The sequence below is a fragment of the Sylvia atricapilla genome, chromosome 4 (genome assembly GCF_009819655.1).
Source record: "Sylvia atricapilla isolate bSylAtr1 chromosome 4, bSylAtr1.pri, whole genome shotgun sequence".
In the NCBI taxonomy this organism is placed as follows: Eukaryota; Metazoa; Chordata; class Aves; order Passeriformes; family Sylviidae; genus Sylvia; species Sylvia atricapilla.
Window position 1 is genome coordinate 20,375,474 of NC_089143.1, and position 25,857 is coordinate 20,401,330.

At 39.6% G+C, this 25,857-nt stretch overlaps 2 protein-coding genes across 4 annotated transcripts in view; one reads left to right on the plus strand and one right to left on the minus strand.

The window, feature by feature from the left end:
• Nucleotides 1-21,953, minus strand: part of EVC (EvC ciliary complex subunit 1) — a 49,764-nt gene extending 27,811 nt beyond the window's left edge. Inside the window, exons 1-10 of one of the 3 annotated variants that reach the window (XM_066317246.1) lie at nt 21,679-21,953; nt 18,632-18,742; nt 16,156-16,239; nt 15,410-15,642; nt 14,340-14,424; nt 12,037-12,135; nt 9,886-10,023; nt 7,883-8,041; nt 6,089-6,305; nt 2,392-2,540 (exon numbers count right to left, since the gene is read on the minus strand). In XM_066317246.1, coding sequence (XP_066173343.1) covers nt 2,392-2,540; nt 6,089-6,305; nt 7,883-8,041; nt 9,886-10,023; nt 12,037-12,135; nt 14,340-14,424; nt 15,410-15,642; nt 16,156-16,239; nt 18,632-18,742; nt 21,679-21,849 — 1,446 coding nt within the window. In that variant the 5' untranslated portion in view covers nt 21,850-21,953. The remainder of the gene's footprint in view (nt 1-2,391; nt 2,541-6,088; nt 6,306-7,882; nt 8,042-9,885; nt 10,024-12,036; nt 12,136-14,339; nt 14,425-15,409; nt 15,643-16,155; nt 16,240-18,631; nt 18,743-21,678) is intronic. The other 2 variants (XM_066317245.1, XM_066317247.1) reach the window with 2 other exon arrangements.
• EVC2 (EvC ciliary complex subunit 2) overlaps nt 21,842-25,857 on the plus strand; it is a 62,832-nt gene continuing 58,816 nt past the window's right edge. The window contains exons 1-2 of the mRNA XM_066317248.1: nt 21,842-22,176; nt 25,561-25,615. Of these exons, the coding sequence (XP_066173345.1) occupies nt 21,964-22,176; nt 25,561-25,615 (268 nt within the window). The 5' untranslated portion in view covers nt 21,842-21,963. The remainder of the gene's footprint in view (nt 22,177-25,560; nt 25,616-25,857) is intronic.

Below are 25,857 nucleotides of genomic sequence, written 5' to 3' on the forward strand. Positions count from 1 at the left end.
CACACTGTACAGGGCTTTTGCGCTAGGGTTAGTCACCATGTCCTGTGGTGGTTCCTAGAAGGCTGATCTATGACGTGGTTCTGATTTAGTCCTTGGTCACAATTTTAAGAGGGATGTAATTTTTTTCTTAAAGCGAGGACTGTGACTATGGACATGTTGGTAGGTTCATGAAGATTATATTTCACAGACAAAGACTACCTCGATCTACAGACTATTAGTAGCATTATACATAAATATTCCATATTTTTATTTAATCTGCCAAGTGCTCCCTTTCACTCCCATGGTAGATATGGCTTTCTTCATTAGGTATGTCAATAGAGCTCTCCTAAAGAGGTCCAAAGTGCCCATAAACTCTTCATCATTTTTGTAGAGGTAGACTTGCAAGTTCGCACATCTCATGGAGCCATACTTCATGACAGAATTTGACAAGTTAACTGCTATAACTTGTATGTCCACCATGGGTAGGCAGAGCCAGACTGGATTACTGTAACTGACACTTTATGGTTTGTGTTCTTCATTGATCATTCCTGTATTCTCTGCCAGTAAAGGAAAAAATTAAAATGTTCTTTTTCCTATAGAAACATAGATGAAGGAGAAAGAATGATACAGGAACTCTAACCTTTACTATATATTCCATTCTGTCTTATAAGAAATTGGATCTGCAGCAACTCAATCATTACCACCCTACTTCTGCTCAGAACGATCTGATGTGAATGAAATTTATTGCAAAATCCACCATCATAATTGGCAACCACTTAAAATTCAGCAGAAAGGTCAGGCTGCTACCATGGTGGTGTGAGCCCTTTGATGAGGTGAAGGGGGACAGGCAGAGAAAAGAAGTGTTTTTGATGGGTACAGCCCTGGGCTCATGGTGAGGCTTTGGAATCAATTCCTTTACTGTTGGGCTGGCAGTGAAATTACAAAACGAACTCAAAATAGCTCCTCAGTGCCAAGTGGATTGTTCTCACAAAATAATTACTGGACTACTTAAGTCAAACCATGGGGGTTGTAGGTACACATTTTTCTTATTCTTCAAAGAGTTTCTGTACTTAAGAGCCCATCTGTTCTGGGACAAAAGACTCTCCCATTGTGCAGCAGAAAGGCTTACATTTCTTGACTTTCATAATCTGTACACAGGCATTTCATAATCCTAAAACTCAGCTGTCTTCGGTCCTGCAGCATGAAGTGCAAGTTGCCCCTCCCCGCTCAGCCTGTCAGAAAGTTCTTGAGTAGGCTTAGTTAAACTCTAGACTAATGATCAGCTCATAAGAATAGATCATCTCTTGCACAAAGCTGTGTGACTCTACCTTTGAAGGGAAGGGGTCTTAATGCAAAATTTATAAGCTTTGTCTAATGAATCTGGGATATGTCCAAGAGTGTCCAATGATGTGTAAAAGGAAAATACATTCACAAGTGCACACTGGCTACAAAAATGTGTGACAGAATTATTTGTCTCAAGTTATGAAAAGCCAAAGATGTAAAAAGTGTTCTGCTTGTTTTGAAGTAAGGTGTTGCCAGGCAGGTGTGCATACAGGAACAGTAACTGTATTATCCAATTCATACAATATAATTAAAGAATATGGCCCCGTGGTGCAAAATTGCAGTGTTAAGATCAATAAATTTTGACAGTTTGCTGCAGCTGGAATCTGGGTTTTCTCATACAGTAATTTTATCTAAGTTATTAGATTTCATCTAAAGTTTAATGCTGCTGGATGTAACCACTTTCACCTTAAATTATTTCTTTTCATGAAAATTGAGGATTGATTTTTTCTTTTAATTCTTAATAACTTGGGTTTGCAGTTCTCAGAAGTTACTCGAATTTTGCAGCTCTCAGCATTTACACTAAGAACTCTGATTTTGTATATTCATTTCAAACAATAATAACAGATCTCTATAGAAAATATGACCATGAAAACGTTACACTGGCCATTGTATACTATATTAAATTATCAATTGCAAAACTTCTCTAAGGCATTCTGCCAGAGATCATAATTAGTTTTTCCTCTACTTCTCTGAAATTTGCTAAGTCTTTTGAGCCTCAGTAACCCCACTCATAGAAAAGCAATTAGATCAGTGCAGACTGTTTTCTTCTGTAATGCAGGCTGGATATTTCCTGTCTTAAAGCAAACACACAGTATCTAAGTAAAAGATGTTTTCAACAAAATATGCAACTTTGCATTAACCCCACTGGCATTCTGTTCCAATGCAACAACACCAACACTGCAGGAAAAGCCATGGCAACAGGGGTTCTGACCCTGTCGACCTGTGCTACTGCACGTGATTCTCACGAGGACACAAAATTCCCAATTTTGTGGAACTGGGAGAAATCTGCAATACATTTTGCCTTTTAAAAACTAATAGAACAGGGAAAATAAGCTTTTACTTATTCACCTTGAGAAAATTATGAACATCTTCAATAAGAAAAGTTTTGCTAAGGAGACTCTCTTGTTCAGCTTCCCGTCTGCGTTTGAACTCTTCCTTTTTCTTGGCACGGCACTCCAGCCGTTTCAAGATCAGGTCTTTACTTTGCTGCATGCATTCTAGAACATAAACCACAAACAATAAGGCACCATAACTCCACAGGAAGAAAGCAGCATCTGCTACTGTCACAAAACATAAGCTCACGGAAATCTGTTAGAGTGAAATAGACAAGTAACCACCAGGCAAGATTTGAAATTTGCTTCAAATTGAAGAATATTAATTTAGATGTGAACTTGTAGATTGTTACATGGAGCTCAGAGCTATCAGGTTTTTTGGACTGCTACTATCCTGCACCCCCCCGTTTACTGCTGCTGCTGTTTATGCAAAGGCAGCGTGCTAGCTCAAGAAACAGATCCCCTCATGCATCATCCCAAACTTCCCCTCCTGCTTCAGGAAGGTCAGTAAGTGGATCATTACCTAATTGCAAATATGCAAATGCTGCTGCAAGGGCAGGGGCAGTAACATATGGTGGGGAGAAAAGGTCTTAAGCAGTGCTAGTTCAGATTAGCTTGAACTGGCATGCAGCCATACATATCAGACTTCTAAAGTGACTCATCCAAGAAGTTGTCAAGGTCCCTCAATTTTGTGCTAGTAATGTCAACTATTTGGGACTAAGTTCCTCCCCCCCTTCGTTTCCCCTGTAGCTCCAAGTGATATATAAATTCATGAGTCTATTTGCATCCTGGGCTGCTGAGTGCAATTGGTGCTTTAAATGTTCTGCCACTTCATGTCTCATTACCTGTCCACCTAAGAAGAATTTTATTCATTTCCCCCAGTTGCCCTGTCTCAGAGCAGTACTTCACTCCTGACACAAGCAGCTAAAGGGGAATGCTAAAGAAGTTACCTGTGGCTGCTGTTCTGCCACTACATCAAGCTGCTTTAACTATGAGGAATTATTTTGTAGAGAAACAAAAGGAGCACAGTACTGCAGCACCAAAAATGTAGTTTATTCTCCATGCTAATATACTGTGCTTACCCATAGGCTGCTGATGGACTGACAGAACACTTGAAAGTGCACCAAAAGTACAGGAAAGCCTAAAATGAAAATATCACTCAAATAAATGTAGCAGTGTTTTACTTTTAAACACTATTGATCCTTTGCTACTTCCTTGTATTCAAGGAGTAGTCTTGCTGGCTTTGTGCTCTGTTTGTGAATTATAGGTACAGTTTACCTTTTATATTTAGGAACTCATAAGAAAGGTCAACATAAGACTCTATTGGAATAAATCCCGCACTCTAGATAATTTTCTTTTAATGCACTTTTCATTTCCATCTAAAACCAGGAGGCTGATAATGTTCTTCTGCACAGGATGTACCAACTATAATATACAGCTATATATAATTATAAACACCAACTTTGCATGAAATAAAGGCCTTGACAGAGGTGTTTTTGCCTTTGAACAAGTGAAAATTGGCAAAAGAAGGAAAAATCACCCAGAGACACTCATTTATGCTTAAAGAATGTTAGTAGCTGAATCTATGCAAAAATTATGAACTAGGCACAGACAATTCTAGAAGTAAATATCCATGAAAGAAACTATATCACAATATACATGTATTTGTGAACATCAGCAAACTGTTCACACAGCTAGATGTTCTGGAAGAGGATCAAGTCTGTAGCACTTTTTGTGATCAAATAACTGGCTCAGTAGATGACAGGAGAGTGGTGAATATTGGCTACTTGACTTCAGGTAGGCTTTCAATGCAGTCTCCTGACAGATCCTCACAGAGAAGAGGATGGATGAGCAGACAGTGAGATGGGCTGACAACTTTCTCGAAGTCAACCTGGAAGCCAGCACCCACTGGTGTACCCCAGGGGTCAATACTGAGTGTAATCCTGCTCAGTAGCTTCATTAATAATCTGAATGATTGGGCAGAGTGCAAATGTAGCAAGTCTGCTGGGGTCACAAAAAATGGAAGGAGTGGCTGATATACCACACATGCTTATACTTCCATCCATAGGGCACTTGACAAATGGGCCGATGCAAATCTCCTGAAGTTTAACAATGGGAGGTGCAAAGTTCTGTACACGGGGAGGAACAACCCCAGGCACAAGCACATGCTGGGGACTGCCGAGCTGGAAAGCAGCTTGGCAGGAAAGGACCTGGGGTTCTGGGGAACACCAGGTTGAAAATAAGCCAGGAAGAAGATCCTTTCCCCCAATTCAGCTCTGGTTAGGCCACACCTGGAGTGCTGTGTCCAGTTCTGGACTCCACAGCTAAGTGCAAGAGAGACATGGAGATACTGAAGAGAATTCAGCAAAGGACCACAAAGATGATGAATGGACTGGAGCATCTTTGCTATGAGAGAAAGTTGAGAGAGCTGAGGCTCTTCAGCCTGGAGAAGAGAAGGCTGAGAGGGAGTCTGAGCACATATATAAATACCTGGAGAATGGGAACAAAGAACACAGAGCCACTCTTTTCTGTTTTGCCCAATGAAAAGACCAGAGGCAGCTGCCAGAAACTGAAACACAGGAGGTTCCTTTCACCATGAGGATGACTGAGCACTGGAACAGGTGGCCCAGGTGGAGTCTCCATTCTTGGAGACAGAAGCTGTCTGAACATGATCTTGGGCAACCAACAGTAGCTCAACCTGCTTGAGCAGACAGGGTGGACCATACAACCTCCAGAAGTTCTTTCAACCTTAATCATTTTGCGCTTCTGTGAATTTATGACTGTGACATAAGGCACAAATTATCACCACTAAGCCCAAAGTGAGCGAGCAGCACTGCAGCAAGAACATACTACAACAAGACTGCATTCATTCTGACTATTCAGTTCACTGAACTCTAAACCTAATGCACTTCGCTATGAAAATTTTCTTTAAATGTGTCCAAAAGTAGCAGAAATGGTTCTGGAAATTTTGCTGATGTAGTTCTCATTATTTTCCTTCTGGCTAAAAGTTTACTGTCATTTTCATGAGGGCTGACGGGAGGCACTGAGCTCTGAAACAGAACCTATCAGAGAAGCTGGGGCTATATTTCTCAACATTGGGCATTAGGTAACATACAAAATGACACAAGGAGAACCTTAAATCAATGGGTCAGTCAGCTTAGACTTTATTGTAATTGTGTACTTTTTAGATAGGTAATATGAAGACATATAAAAGGAAGAGGAAAAGACTTCATTTTAAAGGTATTTTAGCTTGACATAATACAAGAGAAATTTATAGAAGGCTCATAAGCTTTAACATAATCTTTTGAAAAGAGTGATAGCACGTCAGCTTCTAGCTTTATATGCTAGCAGGAAATCCTAAGACAGTATCTTATGTCAGCCAGTATCACCAGCAATGCCAAGTATGTGAACAGTAGATGGAGAAATATCACACATACTTGTAGCAAGTGTGATTCTTCTTCTATATTCAAATTAATGGAATTAGATTATGTGAACTGTAGAGTAAGTATGTAGTAATACTTGGAACAAGACATACAAGGCCTGAAGTCTAAGTTCCCATTCCAAACATACATCCTCCAGAATAAAACTGATCCTGGTCATTTCATTAGTATCTTTTTAAAACAGAGAGATATATATGGCTGAAGATATAGTTTTTTTACTCTTTAAAATGATGAGAACTCATGTAAGTCATTAGCTCCATTCTAAGTACTCACCATTACTGTAATGCGCCAGCTGTTCCCAGAAGGCCTTGTGTAGATCTGTTAGAAGTTCTTCCTTTTGTCGGACTGAAAGATTATTCTTTACAGTTAAGTGGTCCAGAATATTTGACACAGTATTTAATCTACCCTTACACTCTTCTGGTATAGAGGACTTCAGTGAATCAATCATTTTCACCATAAGCTCCCAGTTGAATAACCTTTCCTGAATGTCCTAAACCAAACATAAAGTCCTGTTTAGAAACCAAAAATGCGTCTTTGGTTGTGCTTTCCTTTCATGGAACTATTGATTCCCAAACCCAGAAGAAAACCACTGAGGCTTTTCAAAACCATGTGAATAACCATCTTCATGTACTTAAATACTGCTGAAAGTCTTGATCAGTGCAGGCTAATAGTAGGTTTATTTCATGTTCAGTTGCAAGAGCTAATCTAAAACTACTGGTGTTTTTCATTATTTTTAGCTGTCAAGAAGACATTGAGTCTGGAAAAGATAATAACAGCTTTGCAGAACAAACTCAAATACTCAAGGAGGGTAGATGGGCAGAAGACAACAAGGAAGTCCTGGATGTCTTTTCAAGATACTATATGGCACACCAGTAGAGGTCCTCATTTTGAAATGAGGACACACCTGATTCTGCTAATGCTGTGATTCCTTCAAATACATGGTCAGACAGAGTTCAATACATATACTAAAAATTAGTATAATTGCCTATGGTCTAGCAGCTTTCACTGCATAATTAGAGAAGCAGCCCATGATCACAGTAGGGAAAGATCTGGGTGAAAGCGCAGCTGCTTTAAACAATGCTACAGGGTTAGAGAGGGTTTGACAATGCTGTGCCAAGTTAACAGCTGGACTCAAGAGTCTTTTCCAAACCAAATGATTCTATGATTCTCTGACCTCCTGTAATTGACAGAGCTGTACCTACAATGACCTCTGCAATGAGATTTCAGCAGCATCACAGTAGTGACTTCAGGCAGGAGTATCTCCTGTATCTGTATCCAGATATCTTATCTGCTGTCTGCCCATCTGAAGGAACTTACTGTACAGCAGCCCAGTTTGGGTCTAGTGTGACAGCAGCAAAGACTTTTTGTTCATACCTGGCCAGCTTAGTCTACTTAGCTGCTCCAATGCAAAACTAACAAGCTGATAATTACTGTATTTGTTTATACACTGAATTACTAATAAATGCAGTGATTCCAACTGTATGTTAATCTATAAATTACATGTACGTCCTTCAGTATATCCTGTGCAAAAAACACTACAGGATCTGTTAGATATAACACAACATAAAGCACAGTGCTGGCACATTTATGAACATAGCTTTCCCTCTTCAGACCATATCACTAAGAACTGATAAGAATTTTCAATTCCAATTAAAGTCACAGAACACATAGAATCACCGTCAAATTGAAATTAGGATTTGTTAGTGAAAGCGGAATAAATATTTTGAAAGAAAAAGAAATTTTGTGATGCCCACAGTAACCATTCTCCATCAATTAGATTTATTTCGCTCCTGGTTCACCAGCTGCATTAATAATACATTTTCCTTATACGACTACCTAAATAGTACTCTGAGAATTAGCACTCAAGTGCAAAGAGTTCACCCTCCTGTAAGTCTTCTTAAACTGCAAATGGAAGTTGAGCTCTTTGCAATAAAGCTAAAAGAGACAACTGGATAAAGTCATCTACATCACTCCTGAGGCAGGACTGAGAGACTCTGTGCATTGACATAATTCTTTCTCTTCAGATTGACTAAATCTGTCTCAACTTTTATTTCTTTTTTACTTTACCATTGCATGCACATCTTGAGATTCACTTAACAAGCTTTCTACTGCAATCATCTTCTCAGTCAGATCCATCATTATCTTTCTTGCTTTGGCACTTGAGCATTTTGATTGGTCCAAAAAATCCTGCTGGGCTTTGTCAGTCTGCTTCCAGAAGGCTTCCATCTGTGGAATATGAATCAAAAAACAACCCATGTTCCCTCATTAATCATCTGATATTTCATTACAGAAAGAGGCATATATATTAGTCTACTGAAATACAAGTCACTGGGATTACAGACAGCTCTCAGTTATATTGAACAATTTGCAAAGTTAAGAGACTATTATATATTTTACATATATATACATAAATATATATATTTAATACATTGGTGGTGGCACATAACCAGTAGGTCAAACCTGACCTTTTAAAATAACTGTAGTCATTCTTTTTAACTAGCTAAGAATTTGTTAATTCACTACACATTGCATCTGTAAGAGCCTATAATGCTTTTGATGATACTGATAATTAAAATCTAGAATATAAACTGTATCCCTTTTAGTCTGGCAAGTTTAGCTGTAGGAGCAGGTATTCTAGTCAAACATTTTTACAAAAAAACCCTTGAAAATTATTATTGTTTTACACCATCAAAGCCTTTCACAACTAGATGCTACATAAGCACTTTACTGGCTGGAATTAAGTACTTTATGCAGTATGTGCCACACTATATGTGCCAATTGTGATAGATAACTGTACGCACAATCCCTAGTTTTAGGTTCTGATTCCACAAACATGACTGTGCACAACTGTCAATATGCTGTGCTCTGTGGGATTACCCGTATGCATAGAGGTAATAAATGCATCCATCACAAAGATTTTTATTAAGTATCCATGAGTTTTGCAAAAAAATATGTGATTATGGCATCTGTAAGTATGGCAAAACCCCCTTTATATTCTCAGGAGAAGAGTGGATTAGTTCAAGGTACTGATTATACAAATCTGCATAAAGGGAAATTATTTTCAATACGATGAAAAGCATCTGCAGGCACAAGAGTGACAGACCCAGTGAAGGATGATTGCTGCTGGTGAATAAATGCCTCATGTTTCTCAGCAAGGTTGCCAGCAATTGTTTTTACATTACTAACTCTGGAAAACTCTGAGCAATCATTTTTCCACTCAGCAAAGTTAAATTGCAGAAGAAACTTGACACAGATGTTCCAATGGTACCAGGATTTCCACTAAAAAGTGAAGGGCTCAGGGAATCAAAAGAAAACTGAGAAAAATCCCAGAGAAGCATTTAAGCGCCAGACATTAAAAATGTTACTCCTGTATGAAAAAGACCCAAGGCTGAGGTGATGGGCTGTTTGGTCTAGGGCTGAAGTGCCTCAGTCAATCAGCACAGGCAGCTCACAGAGATGTCACCCTCATTTTCATCAGCAGTCAGTTTGCTCAAACTTCAAAAACAGGGCTGGGAAAACAACACATAGAATGTTCTTAACCTCCAGTTTTGCTATCAAACTGTATTTTCACATAAAAAAATATATTCTCATGTGGAAAGTTGCTAACAAAAAATGCTTTGCTAAAGTAAATGCACAAAACATACTAAAACATTGCCTAGCAACTATATTCTTAGTGCTTTCAGCTAAAAAAAAAAATTGTGGTCTCTTATTACTCTCTTACTCAATTACAGGGATAGATAAAAACAAGGTGCTAGGATAACATTCCTAAAAGTCAGGCTATAAATAGGTTTAAAATAAATCTTATCATCAGACAAGCAAGCACCAGACATTTCTCAGCTGATAAAACAGTAGTGTTTTACAAAAAACATTAAAAATGTTTTATCTATAAAAACATATTGACACCCAAAGGTAGTTAGAAATATTTTGCTGGGGCAAAGTAAAAAATTTTTCATGACTCGTACACACATAATACACTAACTGTGGACTACTCAACAAAACTATTGCACTTAAGAACTCCCCACCAAAAGAATAATGTTAAAATAAAATTTTTTAAAAAGTTAGAAAGTTACATTATCTATTATGTGCTCCGAATATTCCCTTTCCCTCCTTTCTATGTCTTCTAGAGTCTGGAACTCTGAATTATGGGCTCCCGACATTTCAGTATTCTGGAGTCTAGAGTCAAGTTGTTTCTGTAATGCTTCAAAATCCTGGGGGGAAAAAAAAATCAAGTGATTTATTAAACAAAAAACCAGATGTAACATCTAAATTTGGGAATGAATCTGCACATCAGTTCTGGCTCATGGCTAAGGAAGTGCTCAGAAAGTTTTGTCTCTTGGTAACGTGCCTTCTGTAGCAAGCAAGGAAATCTCCAGACATATGGTAGCTCTGAACTAAACTTAATACAAATACATACATTTACACTAGGATGCGAGTACAGTCAAGACCTTCATCCATTTCCACTGAATTCAAGTTTTAGTAAACTCTGTTTCATGAGCTTTAATACTAATAACCCCTGGAAATCTATCTAGAAATATTTTTATTTTAATGCATGTGCCCCATCTTGATAGGCTGCATGATTGCATGAGGTTTTACAGTTTTTCAGACCTGTAGAAACCAGGGTGATTTTTTCTGAAAGCTGATGTTGCTGACTAATACTAGTCTGCTGCCATTGCTTATTAAGTTGATACAGAAAAGGGTGATTCTTCCTTCAGTACAATATGGCTTTCATAGCAAGCATTGACTTCTAATACCACCCATTTTTGGCTTTCAATGCATTAACTTGATATTCTTATGCCTTAAAAAATGTAAGTAGACTTTGATAAGCTTCACTAACAACTTCATCAAAATCCTATTAATTTTTATGATGCAGAATTAAAAGAGGAAAACGCTGTCTGCAATAAACCATGTAACACTTTTGCTTATTGCCAACATCTCTTTTATATGGTGGTCACAACCAGCCTTATTCCTTGTAAGATATCCCACCTCTAAGACTGTCAGGTTTACAAGATCTTTCTCTCCATCATATAGCACATAGAAGCCCCATACTGGCACTTAAACAACTGGACTTCTCTGGCAATGATTGCATCTAGATATTCAGATTTAGCCCTTGTCTTGCAGCAGCATGATGCCATCAAACTCCAACGAGGATTAGGTTCTATCAGGAAACATGCTTATTCTAGACTAGCTCTGTTTATAATTTGAAGTCATTACCAGAAGACCACCAGTAAAAGGATTTTGCACAGCCAATCTCACTTTTCATCTAGTACATACAATAAGATTTAACATTAAACCTGAGGATTTAAGGCAAAAGAGTGCTTTAAGGCAAAATACATAGGGTCCAACTACAGAGATTCCTTATAGTAATTCACAGATTGTGAGACTACACAAAGTATTCCACAACTAGAACTCAGGAGGTGATAGACTAATGCCTAGATGTGAAATTCCATCTACATTTAAGAAAAGCACAATCAGTACTGTGATAAAGCTGCTCTCAATACAAACATCCAAGACTTGGACTGGTAGGGCACTGGATAACCTTACATGAAACAAAGCTCCCTACAGAAGGCTGGATCAGACAATCTCAAGATGTGCTTCTCAATCCAGATTTTTCTGTGACTCTAAACTGGAAAGTGGAACCAATAGCTCTTCTGTTTTCTGTAGTTCTGTAAAGCTTTTTGTTCCTTCTAATAACCTAAAAATAGTACTGTGACTCTACCTGAAATGAACATTGATTATCAATATATGTCTTCCAGTTCAGAAGTGGCATATGGACTTCAATACCAGTACATGAAAGAAAAAAGGATGATGAGGAAAATAAGTATATTTTCCCCGGAGGAAAGCCTTGAGCTTCGTACTGCTACTTTATTTCCTGCTATTTTATTGTCAGCAATGATACATGTGACCAAACAAAACCCCGGATAATTAGAAATTATTAAATCAGAGTGAATAAGGTTCAAAATGTTCTGTTTGTTTAAATAGATTCAACTACAAATATTTTATCTTTAACAGATTACACAGATCACTTCATACAGCAATAAAGAGGAAAAGCATACAAGGTAATGGAGAAAATCAACTAACAAGGGAGTTTCTTTGCATTTTCTTCAGAAACAGATTACAAATGACATTGCTGTTCAAAAAGAGTAGGTGAAATGGCCTGCTGTGGTAATAAGATTAACTCTTATTTTATGTAGTCCTAAATATTAACCAACAAACTCACTTACATTTTCGTGATTTAAAAGGATCTTCTTCAACAAACCATCAGTAATCTTCTTTTTACGATGGAAGTCTGTGAGGTATATCTTGAAAACCTGAATAAACATCTGTTTAAAAGGAAGAAAACAAAATCCAGGTTAAGTGCTTGTTCATCACTGTAAGGACTTCTCTGTGATAACTTTTGCTGATTTAAATCAATCAGGGAGATTATAGGAAGTCATAAGTGAAACAACACATAAATCACCAGCGACTGTCCAGTACTTCCACTGTGAAAAATTCTTTGGTTTTAGCTTCAGTGAGATACTGGAAGATGGTGTTACACATTATCTCATATATCTTTGTAACCAGACAGACAGACACATTTGAAACTGTTTATGACTGGAGAAAATGCAGATCACTTGGAAATACAAAGCCCATTTTTCTAAAGTTTAATGAACCCCTAAACTGGAAGATATTAACTATCAAAAGATACTGAAGACTCATTACTCCGACTTCAACTGCAGTCAGCCACATGATACATCAAACATTTTTATACACAACCCAAAAGAAACTATCTCAAGTTCTAGTTAGCTTCTCTTGCAAGAAAAATACTTATTTTCCATTTGTGTGGTTTTTTCAGGGTGTTTTTAAGACTGTAATACTAGAGGCTTCAAAAAGATGTTTTTGTATTTTTGTATTTTTTTACACTGGGAAAATTTCTGCTTAACCTTTTCTCTCTAGCCTCAATTAGAGTTTCAGTGTGAGGTTAATTCACTTCATTACTAACTGATGCATCATTTGCCATTTATTGTGGAAATAAAAGTACATGAAATTTAGCAGCCACCTGCCTGTTCCTCATAATCTTGAAAACAAGATGGCACAGAACTTGCCTGCTTAAAATACATAAAGACATAAATTAATACATATATACATATAGAAACAGTTATTGAAGCCAATATGTCAAGTGAGCAAAATCTGGAAAATATATTATAATAAGAGCTCAGTAGAAGAAAACCATATAGCAGTCATATTTCCGATCTCACTTGCAAATGTTTTGGACAGGAGTTTAGCAAGTTTTGAACACGCTAGCAAGATACCATATACAGTAAAAAGAAAAAAGGGGGAAAGAAAAGGATATATTTCCTTAGACCTGATGCCAAGAAAGACTGAAATCAGAGAAAGAAGAGTGAGAAAGGAAGATATTATTCTCAGACTGATTTATTTTTTCCCTTTTTTTCCTTCTAACAAAAATATAAAGCTATTTAAATATTCAGCAAAAGGTCAAAGCCATTGGTGGTGATTTCTGATGGGCCACAAAGGATGTTAAATGTCCATTTTCTCTATGTTTCTGGGATTACATCACTATATTGCTACTTTTTTTCCTTTAGACATTGATGATTAACTTTGAAATCAAGTTTAACCTTCTATAATCAAGCTAAACTTCCTTCTGGAATCTGATCACAAGTTCTCCTTCTCATCTAACGAGATGTGGATAATCCAGCAGAAGAGAAATTGCTTCCCAGGTTTACTTTCCTGTTTCCTCCTTTGGGTTGTGTAGAAATTTGTTCAGAAAATCTCACCCTTCAAAATATTCTCAGTGGATTTAGTAAACTAAAACAGAAATTATCAATTTGTTTAAATAGAGACTGAGAAAAGAGGAGAGAGCTATAGACTTTATGTCCAGATTCATATTTACTGAGCCAAAACTCAGTAGCAGTAATGGTGCTGTACTTATCATAGCTAGTCACCACAAACAATCATTACTGAGTATCCTGTGGCTTTAATTGTACTTCTTTTCTTTTTTTCTTTTTCCTTGTCAGTTTTGGATGCTGTGACTTGATGTAGGTAATTTTCTATGTTTTAAATGGTACCTTAATCCCTGAGTCATACCAAATCACAACTATTGTACTTATCACAATGATACTAATTCAGTTGAACTGAATTTTCAAATTTATTCCAAAAGTTTTAAGTCTTTGGAATTGCAACACACAAACAAGCAAGTTTGTCCTCAAGCCAAACTCATCTATTAAATAATTTATTATCTCTTTTTATGAGCCTCAAGTGCTGTATGTTAATCTCTGGAGTAATATTTAAAACCAAATTTTTGTGTTTGCTATGTTGGTATTTCACAGACCAATATATTTCATTATACTTTACTTCTTTAGAAAGCTCATATATATGCAGAGTAGGAGGGAAAAAAAAAGACAATAACGTGGAAATGCAACTCTGCTACACTACATCCCACCTAGCCAGCTGTTTATGTTATTTCCTAAACTGATATTCAATTAAGATTGACAAAACAAGGAGCTATAAATGAGATATAAGTACCTACCACATGTTTTTCTTTTCTGAGTTCAGTGTCAAGAAGTCTGAGATCATTCAAAGTAAGACTGCAAAGGCAGAGCTTAACATCAAAACTAAAACAAAGATTAAAAATGTATTAATAACAATCTAAATGATGGTTACACAAAAGAACAACATCACAAAAGTTTCATTAACCATTAGATCGTCCTAAAAATACTGCCCCAAAACAGAAGTGAAGTCACTTTATTTCTACATTGTCTCCTTTTTCAGAAAGTCTTTCTGTATGCAAAAGTAAACAAAACAAACTTTATTTAATAAAGTTGACAATGCAGTTTTCTCTAGAAAAAGACAAGGTAAACATAGGCATGAGTGGATACAACCAGGGAAAACATGTCTTTAAACTGAAACAGCCATAATAAGAGTGGGTATTCTGTAATCATTCTTCATTGCTAGAACCTTTCCCAGTCCTCCTGACACAAATACGATTTTCTTATTCTTGCTAATGAGAGTGCAGACACGTGTATTCATCTTGTCCTGGTGTACCTTGCCCTGGTGCAGCTGAAAGGAAATCAGGCTGACAGTCCATTTCAATTATCTCTACCTGCTCATCAGCAGCGTCAGAGAGGAACTGTTTTCCCAGAGTAGGACATGGGTAGTTCCCATTAAAACAGAGAGAACAGAGCACTGAGTGTTCTCAAGATGCCTGCAGTGTGAGATGGCATTGCACAGTGCAGAGGACTCCATCCCCAGCACACGTGCACTGAGCATACGAGACATAACAAAGACATCTCCTCATGCTAACAGTGATACACCTTTTATGAAACAGCTTTCGGCCACTTCTGATTCCCAAAATTTCACAAAGAACAGGATGACTTCCTTAATGTGTTAAGGAAGTGTATAAATGTGTGCTTAATTTAATTAATGGGTATTAATTAAAATGCTTAATATATTAATCTCTCCAACAACTTTTTTAGGGTTATAGGCAGATAACCCTGTCCTGATGTGGTGACTGTGTGCATTTATGCCCAGCCTTTCACCTTTAGGTACTGTCCTAAAAAACACAGGAAATAACCAAACAAGGGCAAGTTTTCTGCTTACCTCTCACATGTCAGCACTTCAGGGAAGGTGGCCACCTTTAGGAAGGCTCGAGCCTGAAATCTGTCATCGCTTGTTGTGGAATGTATTGTGGTGGAGGAACTACAGTCCTCTTTGTCTCCCTGGCTCAGGGAGCCCAGGCTACCTGACATAGATGTCTCCACCACTTGATTAGGCAGAACTGCCTGCTTTGGATTCTCATGCAAAGATGGATTGGATGAGCCATCTGCCAAAGGCTGTAAGTCAAAGGAAATTCACAAGGTAAATTAATACAACACAATAAGGAGATAAACATGACAATTTTCAGTGTTTACTTTTAAGAGAAAAGTTAAACAGCATACACAGCAAAAGTGTTTCCATACACATGACAGGCTTTTGCATTACCCAGGAAGGCATTTCTCTGTTGTAATTAGCTGCTTGGTGCATGTTTTCTCTCTTCCTTTTAGATCCTTGTGGTATTTTTCTTATGGCTCCTTAGACAGAGCCAACTTCCATTAAGATTAAGGGGCAGACAAGCTCTCTTAAATACAGTGAAAATTAACTGGACACCATGTAAAGCATTGCAGGTTTCAGGGGGAACTGAAAGCAGCTAACGCCTTAAAACAGCCCTGAGTCAACGGACTATAAAAAATACAAAGATCTCTATTAAGCAGATTGGTAGTAAATTTTCTTCCAGTACTTGACACTGCAATTTACTCTGACACAGAATGATTGCCATTAATTTTTACAAGTAGAGTCTAAAACCTTACCCTAAATTTCTGGTTGATGGGATAGATCACTTTTGCCTTTAATGCAAACGCTGTGATGTTACTGTTCAGAGGAGACTCACTTTCCTGTATGGAAAAGAACAGAAAACCATTTGGGAACAGCAGCAGATCTGGCAATTACTCACTGTAAGTATTGTGTGCTCCTTTCTGTTACACAACTTAAATATTCCTATTGATAACTGTTTATTGATTGTCTCTGCTTTGGTGCAAGACAGCTTCTCATAAGGCTCATTCCGAGTAGGAAAACTTGAAAAGGGAACTCTTGTCATTACCACTGCTACAAAATATTTTAAATTCTCCAGGAGAAAATAGGTAGTATCTGGTATTTGCAAAATATTTTTATTTTGTGCTTTGTCACCCACCTCCATACCCTTAGCAACAACTAAAGATTTTACAAACGAGACTCATAATAAAAACTACTACAGGATAATAAGCTCCACAGATCTCATCATGGCTATAAATTCTGTCTTTCAATTTAAATAAAGAAACAATAAATTGAGCAAAACAAGTCATCATTTTGTCCCAGGAAGAACTTTTTTAATACAACTCTTACCCAAAATCTAGAGAAAATAATAATGTTTTCCAAAGAACTTTTAATAGATACTGAATTCTTTTCATGCAATTTTCTGTATCACATAATCTGATTTTCTGCTACTGCCTTTTTCTAAATGCCGGAACAATGGGATCATCATTTGTTTTGAAAAGTTAGGTAAGGCTTAATAAAAGTTTGGCTAAAAATAGCAGAAAAAAATGTCTAAATCCAGGCACTAGGATTTCCTATTTTATCTCTTTTGGTTTTGCCATATGAAATGAATGACTCTGATTTGTCAAAACATAGCTTTTTCCAGGAAATATCAAAGCACTAACAAAGTCTAAAAAATAGAAATGGAAAGAGAAGAGCAAACTATGAAATTCACTAGACTTCTACCATTGTACTTTTTAATCTCCATTTAATTTATTTTCATTTTTGGGTTTACTGATAAAGCGTAGATCACTTGCCCATGACCCTGACCATCCCTGCAGGATCAAGCACTGCAGGATCTCATCAAGGACAGGAGTGGACAGAGCTACTGCTCTGCAGTGGCTGGAGGCAGAGCAGCCAGTGCAAAGATGGAAAGCTGTATTGCAGTGCACTAAAATTAATACACCCTGCTTCTTAACAGGCAAAAGTAACACACAATTGTTATTAATACATTAATAATTATGGTATTCATGCAATGTGGAAAGTCTCAGAATGAAAATACCTGTTTTTTTGAAGTTATCTAACCTAATTAAAAGCATTTTCAATCTAGGCTTCTTCATAAAATGACAATTTGATGCTAGTAACTGCAAAAAAATCTCTAGAAATCGGAACAAATTAATAGAAAAAAAATCATATAACTTCAGTAGTTAGACAAATAGGTCGGGGAAAGTCCCCTCAAATAACAAGGTTACTTCTTGATGTCTTGTAAATGAGCAATATTATGGAAATGGATAGAGTTGTGAATGATCACCTTTAAAAGACTGTGATCCCATTTCAAAAACATCAGTAATAAGCATAAAGATGTAAAATTTTGTAAGTTCTCCAACAACATTTACAATTCAAAAAATAACCTAATCCATGCTCATTTGTTGTACTCTACTTTAACTCAAGCAAAATGACCAAGCATGTTTTGTCACCACTCCTGATCACAAAGCTGAAACGAAGATTCATTACCTGTCAGGATTTAAACCAACAGTTTAATAACAATAACATTTTCTTGAAATCAGTTCCTGTTACAAGCTAAGCACCAGACTGCCTGGTTTTGACTGACATTTTATGCATGTATTTAATTTATGTATAATAGACTGAAGGAGTCAGCTGAACTGCACATTTTTAAATGGGCAGTTTAAATCACAATCTTTAGCTTCAGCAAGTGCAGTCAAATCAGCTTGAGGTGAAAGCCAGTGATCTAATGACTACACAGTAGGACTGGTTCTCCAGTTACTTTGGGATTATTAAAAAAAAAAAAAAGTTACTTAAGTTACTTGATGTTTTCATTGAGGGTGGGTTATTAAGTCTATATTTCTACTTTTTTTCACAAATTCTCTAATTGTCTTTGAGTACCAGCTCATCACAGTGGTCTTTCAGTACTTAGAAACTTTTTCTTATGTTAATAGTGTTGACTTATCCCATCAGCCTTTTGAAACTAAGGATGACATAGAGATGAAATCAAAGAAGCCTCTGTCCAAAAAGAACTCTGGATCTTGATTAAAATATCCAAAGAGTGCCCCAGGAGAAATGGAATTCATAAGGGGAATAAGGACTTGAAATGGTTGCATTCATAAGCAGCAATCAACTCCCACTCTCCATCTTACACTTTTTCTGAACACTTTTACATGTCCCTCTCCAAACCCACTAAAATCTGGAGCAGGCCCTGAACATGCTCACTACTACATGCAGCAAAATGGACATCCAGCTACAAGAGCAGAGCTTTACCTCCAGCACCATTTCCTCTTTTGATGTATAGGGTTCTGCTTTACTTTTCATGGGAGTGTGCTCTTTTTCATCAGTGTTGAAGCTTTCCAGAAGTCTTTGAGAATCATCTTTCTGAAAGAAAAAAACATAAAATGTTTCCAAGAGAAAACATAAAATGTAGCACTTGAGATCATGCAGATTAACTGGAAACACGTTGACAGAAGCCTGGATACATTCATGTTTCCATCATGAAAGTAGTCGAAAATTTTGAAAAAAATACAACCTGAAAATAAATGAAAATTTTACATATTCAGAAAATAATAATTAAGATTCATGAACTTTTAAAATTTCTCATTCCAGAAGTAGAATTTTAATCTAAAATGTTTTAAGAGGCTGTGAACATGTCAAAACAATCCATCTGCTCTCAAAATGTGATATTACAGACTATGAAGTCAACCTCATGGTCGGAGCTCAAACATCTCAATTATAGCAAGTTAACTGAAATTGTCTATAATTACCAGCAGTAAAGAGAATGCTAAGTATTTTTGCTCCCTGGCCATGAGACAAACTTCCTAAATGAAGCTTTGTATGTGTGGAAATTCCTGTCAGGGAGAAGTAACTATCAGAAAAGGTTCACCACGTTCCTTTCTCAAAAGCACTGCATATTATTGGCCTCATATTACAAGCACAAGAAGCCGCTGGTAGGGACAGAGATACTGCGTGGAAATGAAACCTTCTGCTACAAACCATCTTCCCTTCACAATACAGAGAGCAGAAAACAATACTAATGTGCCTCCCTCCAAACACAGCACTGGAAGGATTTTTATTTTTTTTTTAGTGAAGGAAAAGATGGCAGCCACACTATGTGGACTACTTTTTAATTTCTTCTTCATGTTTTCAATCCAATGACTACTTTTTGATGTAGTCTAATGATACAGCTGCAGCCGCTATGCATGTCACTGTCTTATGGAAAGGATCACCTTAAATTATTTGGCTACTTGGTACGTAAAGTAGTCCATTTTCCCAGAACACAGAGAACAGTCCAGCTTTGAACACGTTTGAATCGTTTATGACTTGCCTCCATCACCCCTCTGGATCTTAGATGGTCCAATAATTCAGATTATATTTTTGGATTAGCCGGATTAGCCTTTTAGATGTGCTCAAGTGCACATGTTGGTTCCTAAAAATCTACTTATGACAAAAGGACAGCTACAAATCTCCCTCAGCAATCTTGTAATTTATTTGTTACCATGGTAAAGATTTCTTCTTAAAATTACCCCAGTGCATCCTATGTACAAATCAACATCTAAGGGACTTATGCATCCTCCATGCGCAGATTGAGGCTGATATCTGTAAAACAGGGATTAATTGGGGCTGAGTGACAAATGTGTTTGCTTACTGTGGTGCTTAAAGCTGCTTCAGACTCCAGGTACTTGCCCTACTACCACACTAAGGATAATATAGCTGCTTGGGATGGAACACATCATAGTCAGGAAAGCTATCTCTGCTTTTACTTTGGATACAGAAGGTGCACCTGCTTCAGCACCTGCTTGCTCCATAGCATTGGTGGGGCAGATAGTGGGAAGAAGGAACAGCCTAAGGTTCCCCTGTTCAACTGGAGAAATCAAACCCACAGGATACAACCTTCCGACCCTGCAACATGCTCTCTATGCACCAGCAAGCAGTTAATTTTTCTTTCAAAATAAATAACCTTTTTACAACAGCAGCATCTGAAGATCCAGACCAGGGAGAATTGACAGCTTTTATTCCCTACTGACACATATGACATAAAGGATAAAATTGTACATGGCTACATTTGAGTTGCTAGTGGCAGTACAATAAAGGAACACCTATTAAGGCAGGAAAAATGAACAATTGAATCAGAAAGGCTTGTACTTGCACAGGATGCATTGATCCAGCACTTGAAGTGCCTCCATTATTAGGCTAAAGTCTGGCTTCAAACAGAGCTTCAATCCTCCAATTTAAAAGCGGTTGGGAACTAGAGAATTTGTCTTCTATGTCATGTTTAGTGATGATCAACACTAGCAGATACACACATGCAGCAGAGCTGTTATAGCTCAAAACAGGTGTAGTGAAAAACCAAGCCAGACCAGACTCCCCACGTGGAGGCTGGCAGAACTCTCTGCAAGGCTCCAAATCTCCCAGCTGTGCCAGCACCAACCACTGCTACATCCAGCCAGTCCAGCATGACCTGGGTCTAAGGGTGATGGAAGAACAAAGCATGAATCAATAACAATTCTCAGAAGATGTATCTGCCTGGTAGGTGGGTGCCATGCTGCCTCTGCAATCTTTGAGTCCAAACAGACACTATGAAATAAAGAGACACAAACCACAGTACTTAAAAGAGAACAGCAAGTATGTTATTAACAAAAACACACACTTTAGAAAATCCTGTTAGTTTCGCATCAAGCAAAGCGTCAACAGTGCTCAGGCTCCTTTATTTATGTAGGTGTACATGTGCATACCCTCAGCACAAAGTTATTGCTGTGTGTTAGTACTAATACTCTGTGCTGTGTTGTAACACGAACTTTGGAAAACTCTGTAAAATACTTTGGAAAGAAGTATCGGTTTAGGGTAATCGGGAAATTAGGGTTTATTTTCAATTATCTCATAAAGCTTCTGCAAACCGGGTACATTTTCCATTATCACCAAAAGCAACACTGTTTGCTACACGAAGCGGTGGTTGGGAGAAGCAACTCGCAGGTCACGTATGTTAGAGATTCAGGCCAGGGGGGCAACACTCAGAACACGTAAACACTTTCACCGGCCTCCATTTAGAGCTAGTTCGTTTGTTTCACTAACTGTTTAAAGGAAGTAGTGAAATCCTTTCCCGCAGAGGTGTGGCTGGAATTACGGGGCTCCCCACTATCCCCGCCGCAGAGAGCAGCCTGCCGCGCCGCCAGCCCCGGCGGCAGCCCAAGCTGTCCCGTGCAGCGGGAGCCGGGCTCCCGGGCCCTCCGCCCTTCAAAGCTTGGCAAACCATTCCTGCTGCCCCGAGCAGTTCGGCCGCGGCCGCCCGCGCCTCCCTCCCCGCCGGCCCCGCGTACCTCTCCGCCCCGGCGCGGCCCGAGCGCGCAGCGGCAGAGCAGGGCGGCGGCGGCGGCGCCCAGCAGCAGCCCCAGCAGCACGGCGGGGGCCAGCAGGGCGGGCAGCGCCTGCAGCGAGTCCGCCCAGAACTGCAGCCCCACGGCCCGCAGGCAGCCCCCGACCGCCGCCATGGCACGGGCCCCGGCCCGCGGCGAGGAGAGGGCCGGGCGTGAGGGGAGGTCCCGCTGCTCGGGGCCCCTCCGCCCCCGCCCTCGCCGCGGTGGGAGGAGACCGATGGCGGGTGGATGCGGCGGCTGAGGCCGGGCCTGATTCGGGGAAACGCCTGGGAAACCTCCGCGGCGCCGTCCGCACCCGCGGAGGGTCCGCCTGCCGCCATGCGGTGGCCGCTGGCCGGGCTGCTGCTGGCGCTGCTCCCCGGCGGCCCCTCCGCGCCCCCTCAGCCCCTCGCAGCCGCCCCCGGCCGGGAGCCGCCCCGGGAGCCCTGCGGTCGGACGGCGGCTGCGGTAAGCGCTGTGCCCGCGGTGTGCGGGTGCTGAGCGGCCCCTCGGAGCGGCGGTGGATGGCGGGCTCCGGGCCGGCCCCGTGTGCCGGGGCAGCAGCCCCGCGGCGGCTGTGCTCGGGAGCGGGGCCTGGCTGAGCTGCGGCCGCTGCCCGGGCGCTGGGGCTGGGGGCAACGGAGTTGTCAGGCTGCCGGAGTCGGCGCGGTGAGGCTGCCAACAGGTTCTGGATAGGGTCTTCAGTATGAAAAAGATAAGGAACCATTGGAGAGGGTTCAACAGAAAGCCACGAAAGCAATGGGGAGTGTGAGGAACTTCTCTTAGGACGAGAGACTGCGGGAGCTGGGCCTATTTAGCGTGTAGAAGAGAAGACAGGGGATTTCGTTACTGCATGTAGATATCTCAAAGGTGGGTGTGAAGAGGATGGGGCCAGACTCTTTTCAGTGGTAGGCAGGGACAAGACATGAGCAGTGGCAACAAAGTAAAACGCAAGAAGTTTCACCTCAACATGAAGAACTTCTTTTCACTGAGGGTGGCAGAGCTTTGGCACAACCCCGGAGAGGTCTTGGAATCTCCCTCTCTGGAGACATTGCAAACGCACCTGGATGTGTTCCTGTCACCTGCTCTAGGTGACCCTGCCTTGGCTGAGGGTTGGGCTGGATGATCTCCAGAGGTTCCTTCCACAGCCTAATGATGCTGTGTCTGTGGTTTGTTATGGTGTTGAGTAGAGAGGCCCTTGGTGTTTATCTAGTCACAGCACCTCTGCTCACTGGTGTCAGTCTCCAATGAGGAGTGCAGTAGCTTTTAGGATGGAACTTTTATGCTCATTCTTTCTCCTTATCCAGGTTTGTGTCTGTCAAGCCATCTCAAAATGTGTTGACAAATGTGTTGACATCTTTTGTCCCTGTGGAGAATACCTTACTGTGCAGTGGAGGTTAGAGTGAGTCACAAATGGTAATTTGTGGTAGGATTACAGGAAGACTAGTAAACAGGAAATAGTATTGCAGGAAAACAAACAAACCCCAAACACCCAACCCAGGCCCCCCAAATACCAACAAACAGCACACCAACTTACTTCACCAGAAGAATCAATTAATGTAAAACTTGGGAAAAGTTTCCTGACAATACTATTGCATTAAATTAATTACTTTTGAAGCATGATGTGAGTGCAGGTCCATGGAATTGGCACTACTTGGTGATGTGGAGCCCCTTGTGATGTCCTCTGGTACTGTGGATGCACTCTGCAGCAGAGTGGAAGACTCTGAACACTCAGGCTGTATTTTCCGCTGAGAATTAGATGTTAGCTATGGCAGCTGGAAAAACAGGAGTGCCTCTATGTCTTTTGTAGCTGACACACATGGACATACAAACAGCATAGATTTTGTTTATTGTAAAGTTTTTTTGTTTATTGTGGCTGTTGTAAAACCACACAGGATTAAAAACCTGGAGCCTGTGGAAATCAGGAGCCAGTTGTGGGCTGATTTCCTAGAAAGTAGGAAAGAAAGCTTGTTAGCTAGAAAGTCACATTTTTAGCATGTCTTTATACATGCTTAAACCACAGTCTACTTTTGCAGGCTCACAATGCAGCTGTTGACATCTGACACTGAAATTCATATATATGCTGATTTAATGCATAACAGCAATATTTAGAATTTATACTTATAAACTAGATTGCCTTTAACATAAAAGATGGTATTGGTGGTTTACATTTTCATCAGTGTTCTAAAGTGCTATTGCATCAATTTAGTGGGGTGGTATACATTTCCTTGGTGGAAATAGGGCCCTAAACTGCTCTAGAAATGCTTAGCAGGGAATGATACCCTTTTAATGTGATTTCTGTTGCTGTATGTCCATATGCATAGATGGAAGGGCACACAAACAGCAGTTTTGATCCCCTTACAGGCCATTTATTCAAGAGTGGGACACAATGATCTATGAGGGTCCCTCCACCTCATAAGGGACTGATTCTATGTATAATAATAATAATAATAACAACAACAACAATAATTCTTTCTGATTTATTCACCAGGCAACTTTTTGTTTCAGCTTGCTGCTGAAGTTTCCTGTTCTTTCTGTGTTCTTGAGGTGCTTGGTTGTTCAAAATTCATGGTTCTAAGAATTGTTTAACCAATGAAAATAAATTAACAATGTCATTAAAGAACTTCACCACACCTCAACTTGCGTATAAGAATTCTGGAGGTCAGAAAGAGCTGTACAACAAGGTATTTGGAAATAGCCTCTAATGAAGTGCTCAGTGCTTAGGATCTCCCAGAGCTGCTCAGAATTTGCTGCATGTACATGCTAATGTTTGTTCCTGAGTCCCTTCTTTCTCTCAAAGAGTTGCTTCCAGTCCTGTATGGACATGTTTTCCAGAGGCTGCTTAAACCCCAGGGCTTCTGGTGCATCTGAATTTGTGAGATATCTTGCATTTTCTGTTATGTTGAAGGAAAGTACCCTGTCTGAAGTGAGAAATATTTTTATATAGGGTACCTAAAGTTACAGATCTAGCAATAATCAGTGATTGGTTCCCTGAGCAGGCAAAGAAGAAAATTGCCCTTAACATGTTGTACTGTAACAGTGGTGTTGACATAAGTCAGTACATAACATTATTCACATTCAGTGCTTGGTAGCAGACAGAAACAACAAGTGTGGCTGACATCACCAGGCAGAGTTAGATCCCTGTGAATCAGCCCACATTCCTAACTCTCTATTAGCTCCTGCAAGGAAGAATTTTTGATAAATGAGAACTTGCTTATATGACTACTACATCTTGATCAAAACACCGGGCAGTAAGACTCCTTAAAAACACCAGTTCCTCCTACTGATGTTTTGAGCTGTGATTTCTGTAGCAGTCTCTGTGGTCCAGGCACAGGCAGGAGGTTGTCACAGATTGCCTTGCAAGCTGCAGTTTAAGCATGTGGCCCCTTTGAAAGTTCTGTGTAGTTCTTTGGAGGGAAAGTGAGTGCAATGTCAGTGGACTTGATTATCAAATATGGACACATTCCTGCTGCCTCCTAGTGATCAGATTTTCCTGTGTCCTCAAATATGCCTGTGAAAATGGCAAAAAAAGAATATTTAATGAAAGCAAATTAATAACCAGCCCGGTTCCACTATTTTGCAGGGACTCATCTTGATAACATGAAGTGTAAGTACAATTTGAGCCCCAAGTGTGTATATCCATACTGGGCAGCAGAACCTCATATTCCTTAACAAGCTGTGGTAGTCTTCTGGAGCCATGTTGTGTCTCTTCTAGTAGTTAATTGTGGAGGAACTTGAGGCTTTGTAGGATGGGGTTCTGTGTAATTATGAAGCATAAATTCAGTGTAAAAGTTCAATAATAGATATTTATGGGAAGAGTTCTTTTTTATAATTGCTCTCTTTCAGGTTTTTGAAGATGGTCTGTGGCTTCAGAAAGTGATGGGATGCCTAGGAATGGCAGGTATGCAACTGTTTCCTCTCTCTTTCCAGCATTGTGGGAGTCCTAGGACTCATAGGGCATGGGTGTGAAGGTGAGCAGGGGCCTGGAACTGCACCCTGGTGGTCTGCTGACATCAGTGAGACTCTCAGTCTTGAGCTACAGAGGAGTGTTTGCACAGAAAATTAGGGGCAAGAGTGCTTTAGGTTCCCTAATTGGCTCATCTAGAATGAAGCCCCTGTGAGAAGGCTCTGAATCATTTTCAG